Genomic DNA, 21,962 nt, shown 5'->3' with positions numbered 1-21,962 from the left:
CAGTTGGGGAACATGCAAGAGGCAACCAATTGATATGTCTCTCTCACACCAATGTTTCTCTCTCTCCCTCCCCACTTCTTTCCTCACTCTCCAAAAAAAAAAAAAATTCAATAAAAAAAATATCCAGGTGAGGGTTAACAACAAAAGAACAATATAAAAAGGTATAAAGAGAATGTGACATTTTCCACTACATAGAAATAACTATGCATCTAGATAGACAAATATATAAAATAGATTTATTTCAGATATATGCTTCTAAAACTTGCTTTTATGTTCAATGAACAATATAGTGGGCATTTTACACTGTCATGTTTTTTAATAATTGGAGCGTTATCTACAAACTCCACTTCTGTATAGATTTAATAAAATCCCTACTGATTTCTCTTTCATTGTTTTCATATAGGTTTTTCTTTCTTGTTTGATTCCTTCTGTAGGAAGAATTCATAGAAGAGGAATTGTACATTTTACATTCTGATAGATACTGCCAAATTTCCCTCCATAGAGATGGTACTGACTTATATTCTCAAAAGCTGTAAGATTACACACATTTCCCCATTCCCCAAATCCATGACATGAGGGACTCCCATGTACCCTACTCCCTGTGCCAATACTAGGCTAGTTGATAGAATAAGGATTCTAGAAAGGTTCTCTTTCCTTAATTCTCAATAGTAGCCCTGATGAACATTCTAGTTCCCTCCTCTACACCCAGAGGCTTGCCTGTGTAGCTGAAGCCCTATACCCAGTCTGGTTTGAGCCAGTCTTTTCCAAGAACTAAATATTTGCAATCTGGCCCACCAACAAGGGTCGAAGCCTATAAAGCATGTTACCTATGGACTTCTCATCTAATTTACTATTACTTATTTGACCACTACCTAAAATTTGGGCTGCAATCTCTTTTTTCTTTTATGTATGTATGTATGTATTTATGTACTTATGTTTTGTTAATCCTCACTGAGGATATTTTTCCATTGATTTTTAGAGAGAGTGGAAGGAAAGGAGGGGGAGAGAGAGAGAGAGAAACACTGATGTGAGAGAGACACATCAATTGGTTGCCTCTGACTGGAGCCAGGGATCAAACCTGCAACCCAGATACATGCCCTTGACCGGGAATCAAACTGGCAACCCTTCAGTCCATACGCTAATGCTCTAACCGCTAATGCTCTAACTGCTAAGCCAAACTAGCTAGGGCATGGCTGCAATTTCTTATCTAAAGTCCACCTATATACCCTTTTATTGATCATTCTAGAATCAGGACTAAGACAGTGAAGTGGGGGCGCTCTTCATCAACTGTAACTCAGAAACAGCTGCCCTTTGCCCTCTCTTAACTCTTCAACCATTGAGTTCCCATCATGATTAGGTCTCTCAGATGGTTACAACTCATGACCCAAAGCTTGGCATGTCTCGCTTTGTGAAAACGTTTCTTGTCACGCCCTGGCCGGTTTGGCTCAGCGGTTAGAGCGTCGGCCTGCGGTCCTGAGAGACCTGGGTTCGGTTCCCGCTAAGGGCGAGTACCTCGGCTGCAGTTTGTCCCCAGCCCTGGTCGGTTGTACGGGTGGCAGCCACTCGATGTGTTCCTTTCATATCGATGTTTCTCTCTCTCTCTCCCTTCCTCTCTCTCCCTCCCACTCTACCTGAACAAAAAATGGAAAAATGTCCTCGGGTGAGGATAAAAAAAAACACGTTTCTTGTCATTATAATACATTCCCTTTAATCCTTCATTTCCATGTCTTGACAATTCCCAAACTTACATCAAGAATAGAAACTGCCTGGCCAGTATGGCTCAGTGGTTGAGCACCAACCCATGCACCAGGAGGTCACTGGTTCAATTCCCAGTCAGGGCACATGCCCAGGTTGTGAGCCCGATCCCCAGTGCAGGGAATGCAGGAGGCGGCCAATCAATGTTCTCTCTCATTGATGTTTCCATCTCTTTCTCCATCTCCCTTCCTCTCTCTAAAAATCAATAAAGAAAAAAAATTATATATATAAAAAAAAAGAATAGCCTGGCCGGTGCGGCTCAGTGGTTGAGCGTTGACCCATGCCCCAAGAGGTCGCCAGTTTGATTCCCGGTCAAGACACGTGCCCAGGTTGTGTGCCCGATCTTCAGTGGGGGGCATGCATGAGGCAGCCAATCAATGTTCTCTCTCATAGATGTTTCTATCTCTCTCTCCCTCCCCTTCGCTCTCTGAAATCAATAAAAAGAAAAAAAAATAGAAATTAGTGAAATGTGAATACTAAATTTCTGATTTTATTTTTAAATTTTCTTAAGAGAGAGAGATCAAAACATTGATGAGAGAGAAACATTGATCGGTTGCTTTCTGCACGCTCCCTACCAGGGATCGAGCCCTCAACCTGGGCATGTGCCCTGACCGGGAATCAAACCAGCGACCTCTTGGTCCATGGGTTGACGCTCAACCACTGAGCCACACCAGCTGGGCTACATTTCTGACCTTAAAACTTATGTACAAGCTCTTGGATTAATCAAAGTGAAAACGCAGGCCTATTCCACTAACAGGCATTGTTGGTTATTCATTACTGAATAAGAATAGATGTTTCTTCATAGAATAGCCTCAAACAGCTAGTTAGAAAAGTGAAGCACTTAAATTATCTAAGCTTTGAAAATTGCACAAGGAGGAAACTGAAGAAAAAGGCAAATTTATATCATGCATTAGGCTGTCTTTAATTTTTTTTTATCAGAACTGGCCCTAATTTTGACCAGCTTGTATGCTTATTTTAAGAGGAACAGACTGCTCAAAAGGAGCTATCTTGCACATCCACTAGTGAAAGAAAAGCCTTGTCAGCTCTGGCCAGTTTGGCTCAGCGGTTAGAGCGTCGGCCTGCGGTCCGGAGAGACCCGGGTTCGGTTCCCGCTAAGGGCACGTACTTTGGTTGCAGTTTGTCCCCGGCCCTGGTTGGTCGTGCGGGTGGCAGCCACTCGATGTGTACCTTCACGTCGATGTTTCTCTCTCTCTCTCTCCCTTCCTCTCCCTTCCTCTCTCTCCCTCCCACTCTATCTGAACAAAAAATGGAAAAATATCCTCGTGTGAGGATTAAAAAAAAAAAAAAGAAAGAAAGAAAAGCCTTGTCAGACCTCTGAATAGTATCCCCTGCAGACATCATGAACAAATACCCAAGATAGTAGCAGTAGGTTTAAACCACATAAAGTAGCTGCAGAGGATACAAAGAATTTAAAATAAAATACAAAATGAAGGTCTCTAATCCTAAGGATAACTGAGCTCCTCAAGAGCTAGAACTGTGTAATTCAGATTTCTGTCCAGCACGAAGTCTACGATAAGGATGCTCAATTAGTGTTTATTGATAATAATACAAAGCAAATAAATGCTAACTGCCAAATAGGTGGAATGAAATAAAGGGTATATCCAACAATCCATTCACATTCTCTTCACACATTACAAACTATGTCTGATTAACCAGACGTATTACATTAGGTTTTACTATAAGCACAGAAATACAGTTCTATGCGAAGCAGAGGTAGAAGAGATATCCATTAGAGATAACTACAAAGTGCAAGGTATTCAAAAAGGAGAAAGAAATTAGTATATTCTAAAAGCTCTGTCTAGAATCTTTTATAATAAAACTAATATTAGGAAAATAAAAGAGGATATTTCTGAGAACAAAATTTTTTAAAATAACAGTTAATATTTAATAATTGCTTACTTTACTCCAGACTTGATTATATATTTTTAATTAGGTTATTTCTCTCAATGACCCCATAATATAAAAGACAACTATTATCTCCATTTTATAGATGAGAAAACTGAGATATAGAAAAGTTAAGTAACTTGTCCAAGGTCACACTGCCAGCAAGCTAGGATTCAAAATCAAACCACTTGGGGGACTTTTGGTCAAGATGGCAGCATAAATAAACGCAGTACTAAAATTCTCCCACAACCACATCAAAAATACAACTAAACTGCCCTGGTCAAGTGGAGTATCGTCCCATACACCAGAAAGTTGTGGGTTCGATCCCTGGTTGAGGCATATGAAAGGCAACAGATCAAAGTTTCTCTCTCACATCAATTTCTCTCTCACACAGATATTCCTCTCTCTCTCTAAAAATAAATTAATTAATTTAAAAAATACAACTAAACTACAGAACAACCATCACATTCAGAACTGCCTGAAATCTAGCTGAATGGAAGTCCTACAATGACAGATTTAAAGAAGGCACATCAAGACTCATAGGAGGGGTGGAGATTTAGAACAGGCTGGTCTTACATACACATGTGGTGGTTTAAAATTGGGAGGAATATCTTGGCTATGGACATCCCCCCTGAGATGATAACTGTCCCAGCCTCACACCAGACCCCTCAGCCCAGGGTTCCAATTCCAAGAAGACAAGTCCTCATAACTTTGGGCTGTAAAAACCAGCAGGGATTGAGACTGAGTAAGTAGAGGGTTTCTGAAGTCCCAGGCAGTTCCTCTTAAAGGGCCAGCACATAGACTAACTGGGACTCACTCCCTCTGAGCTCCAACACTGGGGCAGTAGCTTGAAAGGAACCATATGGGGAGAAAATGAATTGTCTGGCATCAGGGCAAGAGCTTGGGGGGAAGGGGGTGTGGCTTTCTCCCAGACAGTGCTGGCAGGACCACTGTTCCTTTTCTGAGTCCTCTCCCAACAGAGCTGGCAGGCAGGTGTCATATCTGAGTCTCCAACAACCTGGCTCACACTGTTCACCCCACCCTGGTGATTCCCTGAGAGACCCCACCCCACCCAACTTGTGGGCCCATCCAAGCCCTTTCCAGTGGCTTTTCCATACAACTGGCCTCTCTTGCCTCACGCTTCAGACTTTTTAAAAATCTCTCAAACAAGCAGAATCTGGCCTCAGCGTACCTCCTACCTCCTTGTTAAGTGGCCCCAGGACAGGCACTAGCAGCAGCCCGCCTTGATTCACAGCTGGGTCTCTCCTGGGTACCTCCAAGCCCAACACAAGTACCAGCCATCTATAGATCACTCTGTAGTTCATTCCAGGTAGTCCAAGGCAGGGCACAGGCAGGGGCTGACTTTTTACCTCCTAGGAGTCCCCAAAGCCAGTGAACCCGGTAGACAGTTTCAGAATACACAGGATTACAACCCAACCACCTCCACAAGTGACACACTCACACTCAAGGAGTGGACTCAGTGAGCACCAAAGCTCCACTGAAGCAAGTCCTACTCCATAGGGTCAACTCCTGCAACAAAGCTCCTCCACTGTAGTCGCAGATGGTCCCCTTGGCCTGGGGATAAAGTAAATCCCTCCCAGTGACGCCAATAGCAATCAAGGCTCAACCACAACAGGACAGTGCACACAACCCACACAGAGGTGCACCTGGAGCACCTAGCTCAGGGACTGAGGAGGCTCCACTGGGCCCTATAGCACACCTACTCTACCTAGAAATAAACTTAACCAAAGAAGTAAAGGATCTATTTGCAGAAAACCACAAATTGAAAAAAGAAATAAAGAAAAATATTAAAAAGTGGAAGCACATACCTTGTTCATGGATTGGAAGAATTAACATCATTAAAATGTCCATACTACCCAAAGCAATCTATAGATTCAATGCAATCCCCATCAAAATACCAACAACATATTTCACAGAACTAAAAGAAATACTTCAAAAGTTCATATGGAACCAAAAAAGACCCCGTATAGCCACAGCAATCTTGAAAAAGAAGGACAAAGTAGGTGGAATCACAATACCAGATATCAGGTTATACTACAAAGCTACTGTAATCAAAACAGCCTGGTACTGGCACAAGAACAGGCATATAGACCAGTGGAACAGAACAGAGGACCCAGAAATAAACCCAAAACATTATGCTCAATTAATATTTGACAAAGGAGGCAAGAGCATACAATGGAGTAAAGACAGCCTCTTTAATAAATGGTGTTGGGAAAATTGGACAGCTACATGCAAAAAAATGAAACTAGACCATCAACTTACACCATACACAAAAATAAACTCAAAATGGATAAAAGACTGAAATGTGACCCGTGAATCCATAAAAATCCTAGATGAAAATGTAGGTAACAAAATTTTGGACATCATACACAGAATTTTCACTGATACATCACCTAAGGCAACAGAAACAAACGAAAAAATGAACACATGGGACTACATCAAACTAAAAAGCTTCTGCACAGCAAAAGAAACAACCATCAAAATGGAAAGGCAACCCACTGTATGGGAAAGCATTATTGCCAATGATACATCAGATAAGGGATTAATTTCTAAAATATATAGAGTGCTCATACAACTCAACAAAAGGAAGACAAAGAACCCAATTAAAAAATGGGCAGAGGAGCTGAATAGACACCTCTCCAAACAGGACATACAAATGGCCAAGAGACATATGAAGAAACGCTCAACATCACTAATCATCAGAGAGATGCAAATTAAAACAACAATGAGGTATCTCCTCACACTTGTCAGAAAGGCCACCATTAATAAATCATCAAACAACAAATGCTAGTGAGAATGTGGAGAAAAGGGGACTCTAGTACACTATTGGTGGGAATGCAGACTGGTGCAGCCACTATGAAAAACAATATGGTATTACCTCAAAAAATTAAAAATTGAACTGCCATTTGACCCAGTGATCCCACTTCTAGGAATATACCCTAAGGAGCCGAAAACACCAATCAGAAAGAATCTATGTACCCCTATGTTCATAGCAGCACTATTTACAATAGCTAAGATCTGGAAACAGCCCAAGTATCCATCAGAAGATGAGTGAATAAAAAAGCAGTGGTACATATACACAATGGAGTACTATGCAGCTGTAAGAAAGAAAGATCTCTTATCCTTTGAGATGACATGGAGAAACCTGGAGAGTATTATCCTAAGCAGAGAAAGACAAATATCACATGATCTCACTTATTTGTGGAATATAATAAACAAAATAAACTGATGAACAAAATAGACCCAGAGACATGGAAGTAGGGTACCGACTGACAAACCTCAGAAGAGGGGGTGAAAGGGAGGGAGGAGGTAAACCACAGAACTTATATGCATGTATGCATAACCAATGGACATAGACAACAAAGCTGGGGATGGGGTGTGGGGAGGAAGATGTCAATGGGGGGAAAAGGAGAAACATCTGTAACAAAAATAAATTAATAAAAATAATTTTTTTAAAAAAAAAGAAGATAAAAAATATGAATAAAATGTCAATAAAGCCCAGCCATTGTGGCTCAGTGGATTAAGTAAGCATCCTCCCATGGACTGAGAGGTCCCATTCAATTACCAGTCAGAGCACATGCCCGGGTTGTAGGCTCAATCCCCAGTAGGGGGTATGCAGGAGGCAGCCAATCTTCATGTTTCTCTCTCACATCAATCTTTCTATCTCTCTTTCCCTTCCTCTCTCTCTAGAAAATCAATAAAAACATAAAATTTTTTAAATGGCAATAAATATATATTTATCAACAACTAAATCTAAAAATCAAAATAAATGAACAAGCAGAACAGATACAAACTCATAGATACAGAGAACTAACTCTTTGACGGTTGACAGATGGGAAGGCAGTTGGGGTGATAGGTGAAAAAGGTGAAGGGATTCAGAAGTACAATTGGTAGTTACAGAAGTCATGGGGATGTAAAGTATAGCATAGGGAATGTAGTCAATAATATTCTAATAACTATGTAGGGTGTCAGATGAGTGTGAGATTTATCGGGATGATCACTTAGCAAGTTATATGTCTAATCTCTGGTGTGTACACCCGAAACTAATATAATACTGCATGTCAACTACAATAAAAAAATTAAAAATGATTTTAAAAAATTAAGCCACCTGGCTCAAGAACTTAACTACACTTTACCATCCAACTTTCAACAAAGTTAATAAAGAGTATAGAGGTTTAGGGAATTCCAGTTGCCTCAGGCCCAGTCAATGGCAACACAGACCAAACTGAGCCTTATATCCAGATTCTTTAGCATAGTACACAGGCCTCTATGATCTAGCCTCTCTCTCCAGTCTTGTTCCTAGCTGTGCTCCACCTTCAAACTCTATAGTCCAGTGACACAAAACCATATGCAGTCTCATAACCTCTCAAATCAATACCAGTGCTCATGCAGCTTTCTCTGCATCACCTTTCTGCCCCTGACTTTCTGTGCCACTCAGGCTCCAGAGATACTTAATGCTTCACTGTGTTTACTGTATACAGGCTTGTTTTTCTCTATAGGCAGTTGAGTCCCTGAAAGGAAATCTTGTCTCATGTGTCTTCAAGTTTCTGGTACTTGGCATACAATGCAGGTGGTCAATAAAACATTACTGAAAGCCACGGCCGGTTTGACTTAGCGGTTGGAGCTTCGGCCTGCAGTCCAGAGAGAACCGGGTTCAGTTCCTGCTAAGGGCATGTACCCTGGTTGCAGTTTGTCCTCGGCCCTCGTTGGGTCGTGTGGGTGGCAACCACTCAATGTGTCCCTTTCACGTCAATGTTTCTCTCTCTCTCTCCCCCTCCCACTCTATCTGAAAAAAAAATGGAAAAATGTCCTCGGGTGAGGATAAATAAATAAATAAATAAATAAAACATTACTGAAAGAATTAATGAATAAATGTTCTCAGAAACAGAGTCCTCAAAGGCAGCCCAGGGCCTGGGGTTAGCTGAAGGAAGGCTAGACTCCCTGAACTCCCTGTCCCAGGCATCTAACAAGGGCTGACACACCACCTACAGCTGAATATTCAACCTTCTTGCAGCAAACCTTCCTCAAAGAGGCGGAAGAACCTCTCTTAAGGGTTCAGAGGACTAAGAAGCCAAGCCAACTTCACCTGAAGGGGAGACAGTGAGGGCTCTACTGAGGTTCGGCAAAAGGATATTTTCTACAATACATCACCAAGCCTCTAACTTCGTATCAACCTCTGTTAAGACATTTTCTAAAAAAAATGAGTGCCTGAACTGCAGCCCCTTCTTTCAGATGGATTAAAAAAACAGATTTCAAAAAGAAGGGGGTGGAGGGGGGAAGGAGGGAGGAAGAAAACAAGGAAAAAACATTTCTCTTAGAAAAGGGAAATGCATGTTTTCCACCCTCCCTAGGAAAGCACTAGACCAGATGCCAGATGATTAGAGGCAGCCAGCTTGAATGAATTTAGCCCATCCTAATCTGGATTTTCTACATATTGGAATTCCCCAACTTTTAAATGACTCAGACATACCACTAACAGCTTCCGGGACCCCCGCCCCATCCCCACTACCACTGCAACAGAAATCATTTTGGAAAATCAAAAACAAAACAAACTAGGAACTTCCAGAGTACCTGTGGATTCAGAAGCTATGAAAGTAAGAGTAGCTTGCCCTGGCCAGTTTGGTTCACCAGTTAGAGCATCAGCCTGCAGTCCAGAGACCCAGGTTCGGTTCCTGCTAAGGGCGTGTACTTCAGTTGCATTTTGTCCCCAGCCCTGGTTGGGTTGTGCGAGTAGCAGCCACTCGATGTGTCCCTTTCACGTCGATGTTTCCTTCTCTCTCTCTCCCTCCCCCTCTTTCTTCCTCCCACTCTATCTGAACAAAAAATGGAAAAATGTCCTCAGGTGTCCTCAGGTGAGAATAAAAAAAAAAAGAAAGTAAGAGTAGCTTAGGGGAGCTGACCCTGTAGGACTTACTCTGAATTAGAATTGGTCTAATTAGAATAGCATTCCTGCTCCAAAATATGTTCTCTACTTTCCCCCACTGACTTAGCTGAAATCATATCTGCTAAAAATTGGGAATTTTGGTGAGAAAATGAGATGAGCAGAGTATGCAGACATGGTTCAGGGAAGGGGGTATGGTAGCAGATGGGTGAGGGTAGAATCAGCACAATAGGATACATGTGAAGAGGGGCCTTAGTAAGTGGGAAAGAGAAATAAAAAAGAGAAAATAGAGTATCAAAAGCAAACTTCAGCTGTTTCAGAATTTAGCCTAAGTCAGTGGTTCCCAACCCAAACAGACTCAATTCCAGGAGTGGCATTGCCAAGAATGACAACATTTTCTAAAATGGTGACAAACACATGATAAAGTTCAAAACAATCTTCTCCCAGTTTCAGTCCTGGAATTCGCTATAGTTTAAAGCTGTGCAATACTTTGTGTTTATATGTAAAATGGTTAGATTCTAAGCTTATATAATCTAAACAGTTAATTCACCCACGTAAACATCAACCAACATTCCAAAGTTAAAATAGACAAAAGATAATGTTTCTTTGTGTGAAATTATTCTGCACACTGCATGACATCAACATATCCCGGCTGGTCATACCCCTCAATCACAACCCAAAAAGTTCTGGCAGAGATATAATGATCTGGATGATCTAAGAGATCTTACTCCAAAAACTAAGAAAGCTTTTCCTTCTTTTCCTTCATCTCTCCTCCTACTTCAAATGGTCTCTAAAACCAAGACCCAGAACTCCATCTGGTAAGCTTGTACCATAATTAATCCACTATGACTTTTGTGGACTAACTCAGGAACCTATTCAACATTATAACAGTATTTCTACGGGACTACAACTCCAAATTTCAAAGGTAGGAATAAAGTTTGAGAGCATAATACTTCCATAAGTCAGAGACTTAAATATAATAACCTCTCACCATCAATGTTCTAATTTTTTAAGTGATGAGATCACATTCAAGCTACATGACCAACACACTGTAAAGACTGAATATACATATAAAATAACCATTGCTGTAGGAAAGTAAAACAATATTTTACAATATATCAAGTCCTAATTTTTGTGACAAGAAGGTATAAACTACATATCCTTTACCCTAATTAATAATACACTAATGTGTATTATTTTATCCTCACCCAAGGACATTTTTGCATTTATCTTCAGACAGAGCTGATGGGAGAGAGAGGAAAGAAAGAGAAAGAGAGAGAGAGAGAGACACATCGACCGGTTGCCACCCACACAGCCCCAACCGGGGCTGGGGACAAACTGCAACCGAGGTACGTGCCCTTAGTGGGAACTGAACCCGGGACTCTCTGGTCCATGGCCTACGTTCTAACCACTGAGCGATACAGACCAGGGCATGTTTATTATTTTAAATGTTAGTTTTCTCCTTTACTACAGATATTGATTGAGTCTACTGCTTACAAATACTGGAAAGTATTCTTAGTATCTACAATCAGCACCAGTAGCAAGAACTTACTTGCCTCATCATACAAATATAAAAGGTCCTTAATGATACTGGGTGAATTGAATTCCTTGCCCTTCAGACCTTGCCACCCACCCACCCCATGCACTCCTCAAGTCTAAGGTTCCCTGAGCTCCTACCATGCACTCTCACTCTACATATCTCCTGCACCCACTTCACCCACTGAAAGCATCCTCAAATTCTCTGATGTTTGAAGCAGCCAAAGGATACAATCTCTGCCATCATGGAGAACATACTCCACTGGATGTAGAGAATTAAGATGTGTTAAAAAATTTTTTTTTCAGTGATTAATACTATACTTACAGATTATTATTCAACTTGACTTTATTTTTTTTGAGTCCTCACCCAAGGACATTTTTTTTTTTTTTTGATATTTTGTTCAGATAGAGTGGGAGAGAGAGAGAGAGAGAGAGAAAGAGAGAGAGAGAGATCGACGTGAAAGGGACACATCGAGTGGCCGCCACCCACACGACCCCAACCAGGGCCGGGGACAAACTGCAACCGAGGCACATGCCCTTAGCGGGAACCGAACCCAGGTCTCTCCGGACCGCAGGCCGACGCTCTAACCGCTGAGCCAAACTGGCCAGGGCTCAACTTGACTTTATATTATGTGAGGGTAACTAAATGACCTCTATTTTTTTTTTTTCACTTTAAGAATACATAAGTCTTTGATTGTGCTATCTTCTTAGACTCTCTATATAAGTAAATCTTCTAAGGACCCAACCTAGTGTATACATTTCAACTAGTTCACCTATGCTGAGGTCAAAGTTTACTCCTTTTAGCATCCCTTAAGATGAGAAACATAAATAAGAACAGCCCTTGTTTCCTTCTCTCCTTAAGCACTGATACAAAGAGCATTCATCTCTACCTCTTTGTATTAAAATGTTAAGAAAAATAATTCCTAAATATCTAAAGAATTAGATATTTGGATAAGCTGGACACAATCTTGAAGATGCTGAAAAGCATTATCTTCAGAAACTAACAGCAATCTCCCTTGAGCAATTTTAACAAGTAAAGATAAATAGTAATAGTCATTATCTATTAAGTATTTTTTTTCAGGTCTAGGAACTTTCATACATTATTTCTAATCCTCAAAACAACATTGGGCATTATTATCCTCCATTCTATGGATGAAGAAGCTTCAAGAAGCTAAAAGACTTGCTGAACACACAGCTTACAAGTGGCGGTCAAAATGCACAGTCACCTTTCAAAATCCAAAGTCTTGGTTCTTTCTCTCTTGGACGTGTCTCTCAATTTTTCAAAGTAGACAATTGCATTATTTGTGAACCATACATTAAGCTATTTATGTCAGATACATATGACAATACTACTTTAAACATTTTACTGCTTTTGTCCAGCCGGTGTGGCTCAGTGGTTGGGTATCAACCCATGCACCAAGAGGTCGCTGGTTCGATTCCCAGTCAGGGCACATGCCCAGGTTGTGAGCTAAATCCCCAGTGGGGAGCATGCAGGAGGCAGCCAATCAATATTCTCTCTCTTCCATGTTTCTATCTCTCTCTCCTTCTCCCTTTTTCTCTCTCTAAAATCAAAAAAGAGCCCCGGCCGGTTTGGCTCAGCAGTTAGAGCATTGGGCCTGCGGTCCAGAAAGACCCAGGTTGGGTTCTCACTAAGGGCACATACCTCAGTTGCAGTTGGTCCCCGGCCCTGGTAGGGGTTGTGTGGGTGGCAACCACTCAATGTGTCTCTCTCGTGTCGATGTTTCTCTCTCTCTCTTCCTCCCTCCTTCTAGCTCTGTCTGAAGATAAATGCAAAAAAAAGAAAAAATGTTTTATTTTATTGCTTTTAAATGCTAGTTTTAAGACACAAGACAACTATTCTACCCTTGGAAAGGTGCAAGGATTGTAATACAAAAGCTATGAAATTCAAATTTTTTGTTTCTTTAGGTAAAATGGGGTGTAAGTTTACAGAAAAGAATGAAACTTTAATATCCAGGGTAGACTGAAGACCAAACAAAAACCCAAATGCCCTTCCTTTTTCTTAATGTACATGGCAGTTATTTTGACAGGAAGCTAACCATCATATCCATTCCAAGTAAAAAGTTTTATGAGCTAATGGTTACAAAGTACCCTCATTATTTTAACTGAACCTGCCTAATTTGTGTATTTCTTCCAAAAAAGATCTTATGTTTTTAAGGTTCTGACATTTGCTTATGACTAAAATTTACAAATAAATTGAATTTAAAAAATTAAACAGAGGCAAAAATAAACTGACCATTTGGTTTACCACAAAGTAAAATAAAGTTTCAAAACACACCCACCAGAATGGCTAAAATGAAAAAGATGAAAAATACCAACTGTTGGCAAGGATGTAGAACAACCAGAACTCCCACACACTTCTGGTGGAAGTGTAAATTGGTACAACCTCTTTGGAAACCTGTCTGGCAATATCTAGTAAAATGTAATATATGCATATCCTACAATCCAGAATTCCCACCCTTATTCTATCCCCAACAGATAGGTGTAGATTTGCTCACCAAAGGACACATACTAAAATGTTCCTAGCAGCACTATTCATCATAGCCCTCAACTAGAAAATATCCAAACATGCATTAACAGTAAAATGTATAAATAACTACAGTACTATACAGCAATGAAAATGGAAGCTCTCCCGGCCGGTGTGGCTCAGCAGTTGAGCGTTGATCCATGCACCAAGAGGTCGCCGGTTCGATTCCCAGTCAGGGCACATGCCCAAGTTGTGGGCCGGATCCCCAGTGGGGGGCATGCAGGAAGCGGTCAGTCAATGTTCTCTCATCCATATTTCCATCTCTCCTCCTTTCCCCTCTCTCCAAAATCAATAAAGGAAAAAAAAGGAGGCTCTACCCCTTGATGCAACAATTAGGGTTAATCTCACAAAAATAATGTTGAGCTAAAGAAGGCAGACATAATAGCATACATACTATGATTCCATTTATATAACATATAAAAAGACAAAACTAGCCCTGGCCAGTTTGGCTCAGCGGTTAGAGCGTCAGCCTGCGGTCCGGAGAGACCCGGGTTCGGTTCCTGCTAAGGGCACGTACTTTGGTTGCAGTTTGTCCCCGGCCCTGGTTGGTCGTGCGGGTGGCAGCCACTCGATGTGTCCCTTCACATTGATGTTTCTCTCTCTCTCTCCCTTCCTCTCTCTCCCTGCCATTCTATCTGTACAAAAAAAAAAGACAAAACTAATCTATACTGCTAGAAATCAGGACAGTGGTTACCCTGTGGTGGAGGTAATGATAAACAGAGATAAAAAGGGGGCTTCTTGGATGCTGGAATATTATTCCTTCATGTGGGTGCTGGTGACAAGGGCATGCTAAGTTAGAAATATTCATAAATGAGCATCATTATAGCATAGCAGCAGAGTAGGCTAAAAAGCACAGCTCTGGAATCAGAGTACCGGCATTTGAATCTCAGTTCCATCATTTATTATTACTTACAATTTTGGGCAAAATATTTAACCTCTCTGTGCCTCATTTCTTTATCTATAAAATGGGCTTAATATCTACCTCATAGGGTTAGTCTGAGGATTAAATTGTCCTAAGACGCCCTGACTGGTTTGGCTCAATGGTTAAAGCATCAGCCTATGAACTGAAGGGTCACGGGTTCAATTCCCAATCAAGGGCACATACCTGGGTTGCAGGTTCAATCTCCTGCTCCAGTCAGTTGTACGGGAGGCAAACAATCGATGTGTCTGTCTCATATCTCTCTCTCTCTCTCTCTCTCCCCCTCCCTCCCTTCCACTCTATCTAAAAATCAATGGAAAAATATCCTCAGGTAAGGATTAACAAAAAATAAAATTAAAATAAATTGTCCTAAGACTTATAAAGTGCTTGTTTGCACAGTTGGCTCTTGCTATTATTTTCTAAGTAAATAAAAGCACTTTATTCTGAAACAACACAAGAAGATGAAAAAGGGAAACAAAACATATGATTTGATTATTACTAGAAAATGCACAAAATAAGTATTTGGGAAGTGAAGGTAACAATAAAGGGGCATGACCTGGAAGCTGAGAGTACTCCTACAAACCTTCACCTAAACAGACCCTGAGCAAGCAGTCAGCCTCTATGAGCCTGCAGCTTGCCACTGTCCACGTGGGCTGGCCACAATGATGCCTTCAGGATAAAGAGTAGTAGTAAGTGGAGGAACTGATCAGGAACTAGGAGGGCTGAGAGCAATCAGGCTCTCTTATTCTCCAAAAGGACTTGGAAATTTTTTATGCCTCTGAATTTCACCTAATACTTATGTTTTTAAAATATCTATCATGTTTATCAGCTATGTCTCTGTCATTCAAGGTCATATTTCCTGCAGCTATTTGGAATAAATAATTAAGACTTCTAATGGTTTCGAAAACAGCCAGTCAAAGGGGTTGCTGTCATCCACACTGTGGTATTGTCCCTAACTTCTCTGGCCACATTATAACAGCTACTCTTTATTAAACCCTACTTACATGCCACGTACTACAATAAATACTTTATCCCAAATTCTCAAAAAAATATGCAAGGTATGTAGTATTCTTCTTTATTATCATCTTTTATAGATAAGAACACTACCGGCTCAGAAAGGCTGCCCTGTTCATTAAGTGGCAGAGCTGGAAGGTGAATCTGGCTTGTTTGGCTCCAGAGTCCATATTCTTTCCATGAACCATAGTCCCCTTACTTACTCCACAATCATATTTCCTCTTACTTGTATAATAAAAGGTCATTAGCTAAGGTGATCAAAAACAAGAAAAATCTAATTTAGTGAACAATCAATTTGGACATTTTTTTTAAATGATCACTTTTGTTTCTAATTAAAGGTCTCCTCCTGGGTCTGTTCAAATGAATACTGTGCATTGAAGCTACTTGTATTACACAGCAGTCATTCAAACCATGGGTTAAAGCCCTAAAAAAAATGTTTACATTCTTCCCTGATGAATCCCCAATGCCCAAATCAGTGGCACTTAACAAAAAAATCTTGAATACCGCCTCCCTCAAATCTTGTTTACCAAAATACTCTACTAATAAGGAAGATGCATTCCAACAAGACACTTTAATATCTGAAAACTTCATGACTAAAATTAAACATAATATGAAAGTCACTGGGATATCTTTCCTGTGATAAGACACTTTCCTGCAAGTCAAGTGGCACTGTTATCATCAGCAAGTAATTATTAAACACCTACAAATATTTATTTAGCATAGTAACTCAGTATCTCCTCTGTCTTTCCCCATTAGGTTTGGCAAGCCACAGAAGCTCCTGTTCCCCTCCAGGCAGGCCAGCCTCTGTAGGTATAGGTAAAGACTATAAAGAGACACAAACGTCACACAAACTTAGACAGTTATTCCAAGTGAAACAAATACAAAGACCCCAGGAGTTTGACCTTTCCCTCAATCAGGCGTATGTTCTAACACCTCTTCCTGGAGCCCTGAAATTGCAGCCCTGAATAACTTCCTCCTTCCCCTCCTCCTTAATCAACCACCAACACTGAGGAAATCAGAAATGTCTCCCAATGTCTGTCATATCTATTCCTACTTCATCTAAAAGAGATAGTTTGTTCATTAAGGATGCAATGAATGTGTCAACACATACCATTAAAATTTTTCTTTAAAAACCCTATCCTCGCCTGGCCGATGTGGCTCAGTGGATTGAGCATTGTCCCATGGACTGAGAGGTTCTGGTTCATTTCCAGGTCAGGGCACATGCCCGGGATGCGGGCTCCATCCCTGGTAGGGGGCATGCAGGAGGCAGCTGATGGACGTCTCTCTCTCACATCGATGTTTCAATTTCTCTCTCCCTTCCTTTCTCTCTAAAAAAATCAATAAAACATATTTAAAAAAAAAAAAAAAAACCCACCCTGGCCAGTTTGGCTCAGCAGTTAGAGCATCGGCCCACGGACCAGAGAGTCCCGGGTTCGGTCCCCACTAAGGGCACGTACCACAGTTGCAGTTTGTCCCCGGCCCCAGTTGAGGTTGTGTGGGTGGCAACCAGTCAATGTGTCTCTCTCACATCGATGTTTCTCTCTCTCTTCCTCCCTCTCTCCCTTCCACTCTATCTCAAGATAAATGCAAAAAAATAAAATAAATAAAAATAATAAATAAAAACCTATCCTCATAGGGATAGGAAGTGCACACAATGTGTTACTACAAGGGAAAGTATACTAATCAGGAAGCTGGGGTTCTCTTGCACTACACCTTACCTTCCATCGCAATTTGGGAAAGTCAGTTAACCTCTCTAGGCTTCAGTTTCCTCAGCCGTAAAATGAAGGATTGAACTAGTCAGAGGTTATTCATCCAGGTCCAGGATGTCTTACGGAACTCAGGCATATGCTTTAGGGCAGTGGTTTTCAACCTTCCTAATGCTGCGACCCTTTAATAGTTACTCATGTTGTATGTGGGCATATCTGCATGTGGGGGACCGCCTGGAGACACAGAGGACTGGTGTCTCGGTTCCTAAGACCATCGGAAATATGTGTTATCCAACGGTCTTAGGCAACCCCTGTAAAAGGGTCGTTTGACCCCCCAAAGTGGTTGCGACCCACAGGTTGAGAACCACTACTTTAGGGGTTCATAGTCCTCCCACCCAAGGAACTAAAAATAAAAAATTACCTGTTCACATATGTGAATTTTTCTGCAGAAGTCTATGGCTTATACCAAACTGTCACACAAGTAGTGGCCCCAAAATTAACCAGTTCATGTTTTATCGAATGCTTACTATGTGCAAGGCACTGTGCTAAGTCCTTACATATATTAATTCATAGAACCCTCACAATAACCCTTTAAGTTAGATTATCCTTATTTTACGGCTGAACAGAGTAAACCTGAAAGGCCTGGGCTATTAAACACAATGTTATGTTAGGTGAGATAATCTCTAAATACTAAAATTCTCTGATTCTGTGTCCATTCAAATAAAGTTTTCCTTTAGTTAAATTTTCTGTCTTGTTTCACAATCATTAATCCTACTTTTATATAAATCTTTACACAAAACAACCAAACTCATGGAACACCCAGATGAATACTACCTGAATAAGAATATGTTAGGTAGTTTATCCTTGTAAAGGATCCAAAGGCACTTTCCAGCTCCAGTGGCCAATCTGTTTTTTACTTTTATAAAGTGGTGATTAACCAAAAGATTATCTGAATTTATTACTAAAGTCTAAAATCAAAATAACAGTAAATAAGTCAGAATGTCAACCAGGAGAGGGGACATAGTGGCAGCAATAGTGTCTCACATACCATTCACCAACACAATGAGAAGCCCAGGGAAGACACATTAGTGCAAGGCCGAGGTGTCACACGTTCCCTGGCTTCTCCCCTACTCCCGCCTCCTGAAAGCTACTGTCCACTGTGGAGTCAAGGTTTCAATCACTCCACTTAAGATACAAAGCTGGCTAAAGGTATTAGGGCATCAACAACCCCCACTTGGAATAAGGAGTGAAAGCCTAGCTTCCAATTTTTGTGAACTCCAGTTCTGACGACCTGCAATAGTGACTCAGGGGTCAGCAGTCATCCAGTTACACCTGCAAACTGTATTGCCTGCCACCTCTCTTCTGCCTCGATTACTGAGGAACATAACACTGCTCAATAAATGGTTGCAAAGCAGAAGTGGACATTGTTAGTTCTTTCCACAGGCTGTCAAAAACCTCCACATCTTAAAGGGAAGGTTGTTGAAACTTTATGCCCAACTTACTCTCTTGACCTTTCTCCATTTAGTCTGTGTAATAAGAAGAGAAGCAAAGGAGGGAGAAAGGAGATCAAAGGACCGGCCCCGGTGCAGGGATATCTTTTTCAAGGGTGATGCAACAGGGTCAGCCATACAACGAAGGGGAGGAGCTGGGAGCTTCTGGGAAGGAGAAATCCAGCGTTGGAGTTAGAAATCTGAGCGGAAAATGGGTTATGAAGGACTGGGTGCAAGGGTTATTTAGAGCGGGCCGGGGGCAAAGGGTCTGGCCTGGAGCAGTCGGGGGAAGCAGAGGGGCAGCGAGGGCTGGTGGGACGGTAACGAGAAGGGCAGAGGGCCTGAGGCCCGAGGAGGGGCGGCGGGTCTAAAACCGGGGAGGAAACAGCGGAGGCGGACAGGAAAGGGTGCATTCCGGGGGACCTCGGAGGGACGGTCACAGGGCCCGGGAGATATGCAAGGGTGACCTGCTCGGCGGTGTGGGAAATAAGGGAGGGGGTGGCCGGCCGGCAGATCCCTGAGGGTCGGGGGGTCCGGGGGCGCTGGGAGGTTGGAGAGGGGAGCTGGGGCACCAGCGCAAGGGCAGGAGCGCCCGTGCCCGAGGGCCCCGGGCGAGGGAACAGTGGTGACAACGGTCGGGAGCGGCGGAGCGGGAAGGCTGTCCCCTCGAGTTGGGGCGGGGGCCGCCATGGAGTCCCGGCTCGGGCTGAAGAGAGGGAGGCCGGGCCGGAGCACGGCGTCCGGGAGGAGGGTGGGTGGAAAGGGGTTAGGAAAGGCCCCGGGGCCGCTGCGGGCTGGCGCTCTCACCGGGACAGGTGCTTCAGGATCTGCTTCTTAATGATCCCGGCCATGCCGGAGCCGAGTCCCGCGTGGAAAGCAAGTGGGCGGCTGTGGCCTCCTCAGCCGTGAAGAGGCGTTCCTTCACCTCGTCGCGGCGCGGGGACCGGATACCGCCGCCATGGCGCTCTCCCGCACCTGCCCGAGCGCTGGCCTCTCCGCTGCGATCCCACCCACCGCGTTGCCGCGACCGCCAGCCCAGGGCGACGCAGAGAAACCACACCGCCCGCTGGACTCGCAGCGGCCTGAGGCGCGCGTGGTCAGAGGCGGGGCGCGCGGCGGCGGGCGGGGCGCGCGGCAAGGGGCGGGGCGAGGGCCGGGCGCGCGGCGAGGGGCGGGGCGAGGGCCGGGCGCGCGGCGAGGGGCGGGGGCGGGGGCGGCGAACTGCGGCCCTCTCTCCTTCGGCCCAGTCGCCGGCCTCTCAGCTTAAGGACAGTGAATGGCTTCTCCTGTGAACTGCACTTGGTTCACACCCTGGAGTCGCCTGGAAGTCTCGAGGAAGGGCGGCATGTTGTAGTTTTTTGCTAGAATTCTCTAGATAACCTCGCAACTCCCAGTCCACTTGTCATTCATTTTCCTCACTCGTTCACTCATTATTTGTTGAACACCAGCTAACTCTACTCCAGGAATCCGGGTCGGGGGTGGAGAGGAATCCCTGGGACCTCACAGGTCCCTGGAACCTGAGGTTTGCTGCTTGGTACTAAAGAGCTGAGAGGGGGCGCCTGGGCATCTGCTTTATGCCCCGGTAGCCTCTACCCGGTTAACCAGTTTTCACTCGGTCTGAGCGGGCGGAGATCACAGCCACAACACAGGCCAGCCTAGAACAAAACAGCTCTGGTGCAGGCGGGCTGCGCTGAGAAGGGGTCAACTCTGAGCCTTTCTTGTTTTCTGTCTTATAATAGGCACAAACTACAGAAACTACAAAAAACTACATTCTCTTGGCGTTGATATGAACTGTGACAGAGGCGAGGGAGGATTCTGTTGTAGGGGACGAGATGAGCTAGTTACAGAAGTCAGGGCAGTCATTGATCTCTTTCTTTTTTATGGTCCCTCCAAGTTCTCCAAGGCCACCATTAACCCCTTATCTTTATGGTTCCTCTGGGTGTCAGTCCCAGGGTTTTTTAGATAACTGCTGGGGTGTTTATGTGCAGGAATAACTGGTCAGAATGGAGTTTAATTTTGTTAAAACATTACTAACCCTTTCATTAGGTACACCCCTCCCAAATGTGGGGGACAAAAGAAAATAAAGACAGTTTGTAACTTAAAATTACCAAGGACATTAGAGTTATTTGCTTTTGCAAATAAGGAAACTGAAGCCCAGGAAAATATTTGAAAGAGCTTGCCCAAGGTCACAACCACTTAGCGAGACTCAGGACCAGAACCCAAATCTTCTCAGTCCAATACTATTTTCACTTCTGTTTCATCCATACACTTAAAAGTATAACCCATGTGCCAGGGACATCTGTAGACCCAATGGCAAAGGCGGGAAGGTGGCAGTTTTCTAGACTTAAACCTTCAAGCAAAAACGTGAACAACGTAGTACTCTCTCGGACAGCCTTATGGAAAATCTAGCCACCAGTTAATTTTAAATGTATTCATGCTTGTGAATAGATAATACACGCACATAATAGAAAAGTCAAGATAAATTTCCCTCCCTCCCCTGTCCTTCAGCCACTGAGTTCTCCTCCCCAAAACATTAGTTATCTAATTCCAGAGATAGTCTAAGCATAGTCAGCCATATAAATGTGAAATTTTAAAAATAATCAACAGACCTCATGTATGCCTATACCTGTCTCTTAATCACAGTAAATTCAATTTTCCCCAAAAGTACCTTTTTAAAAGGAAACCAAGTCATCCTTAGCCAAGGCGCTCTATAACCCAATCCTCTCCAACAGGTCTATCATTATTTATTCCTCTGCCCACCTCTCACCAGAATACATACCAGTAGATAATATGGCAGAGGTTTCTTGCCAGGATTATTGGCCATATCACTCCTTCCCAATCCTGCTGTCAGCTGGAGGGGCCTCAGGGAAATTTCTTGCATTTCATGCTTCTTTTTCTGGATCACACCATCAGCTGAGTTAGACATCTGACATTAGCTATGTAAAATAAAACCTGCCTCATACTCAGAGACTCAGCATCCTGTTGAACCATTCATCATACCTAGTGAATGAGTTATTCTTTTTGAAAGAAAAAAACTCATGTTTTAGTCTAAAAGAATATGACCTCTCTCTCTAAGGATAATTGAATAGTATCAATAGTAATAATATTAATAGTATTAATTCATTTATCTTTCTTTCCCTGCAATGCTAAGAATGCAAAGTATATAAAAACAAAAGAGCCCTGGCCAGTT

At 42.7% G+C, this 21,962-nt stretch overlaps 1 protein-coding gene across 7 annotated transcripts in view; it reads right to left on the bottom strand.

Annotated features, from left to right (window-relative positions):
- The window catches only part of UHRF1BP1 (UHRF1 binding protein 1), an 83,373-nt gene extending 61,692 nt beyond the window's left edge, over positions 1-21,681 (bottom strand). For 2 of the 7 annotated variants that reach the window (XM_036248123.1, XM_036248125.1), the window contains exon 1: positions 21,552-21,681. Coding sequence is in view for 5 of the 7 variants with exons in the window: in XM_036248126.1 (XP_036104019.1) it covers positions 19,580-19,623 (44 nt within the window). In the remaining 2 variants the exon portion in view is untranslated. Of the gene's footprint in view, positions 1-19,579; positions 19,750-21,551 lie in introns of those variants that run through there. The other 5 variants (XM_036248126.1, XM_036248119.1, XM_036248121.1 and 2 more) reach the window with 5 other exon arrangements.
- Positions 21,682-21,962: the final 281 nt, after the last annotated feature.

The sequence above is a fragment of the Molossus molossus genome, unplaced genomic scaffold (assembly GCF_014108415.1).
Source record: "Molossus molossus isolate mMolMol1 unplaced genomic scaffold, mMolMol1.p scaffold_m16_p_8, whole genome shotgun sequence".
In the NCBI taxonomy this organism is placed as follows: Eukaryota; Metazoa; Chordata; class Mammalia; order Chiroptera; family Molossidae; genus Molossus; species Molossus molossus.
The sequence above is the reverse complement of the archived record's forward strand: the minus strand, read 5'-3'. Positions and strand labels throughout refer to the sequence as shown.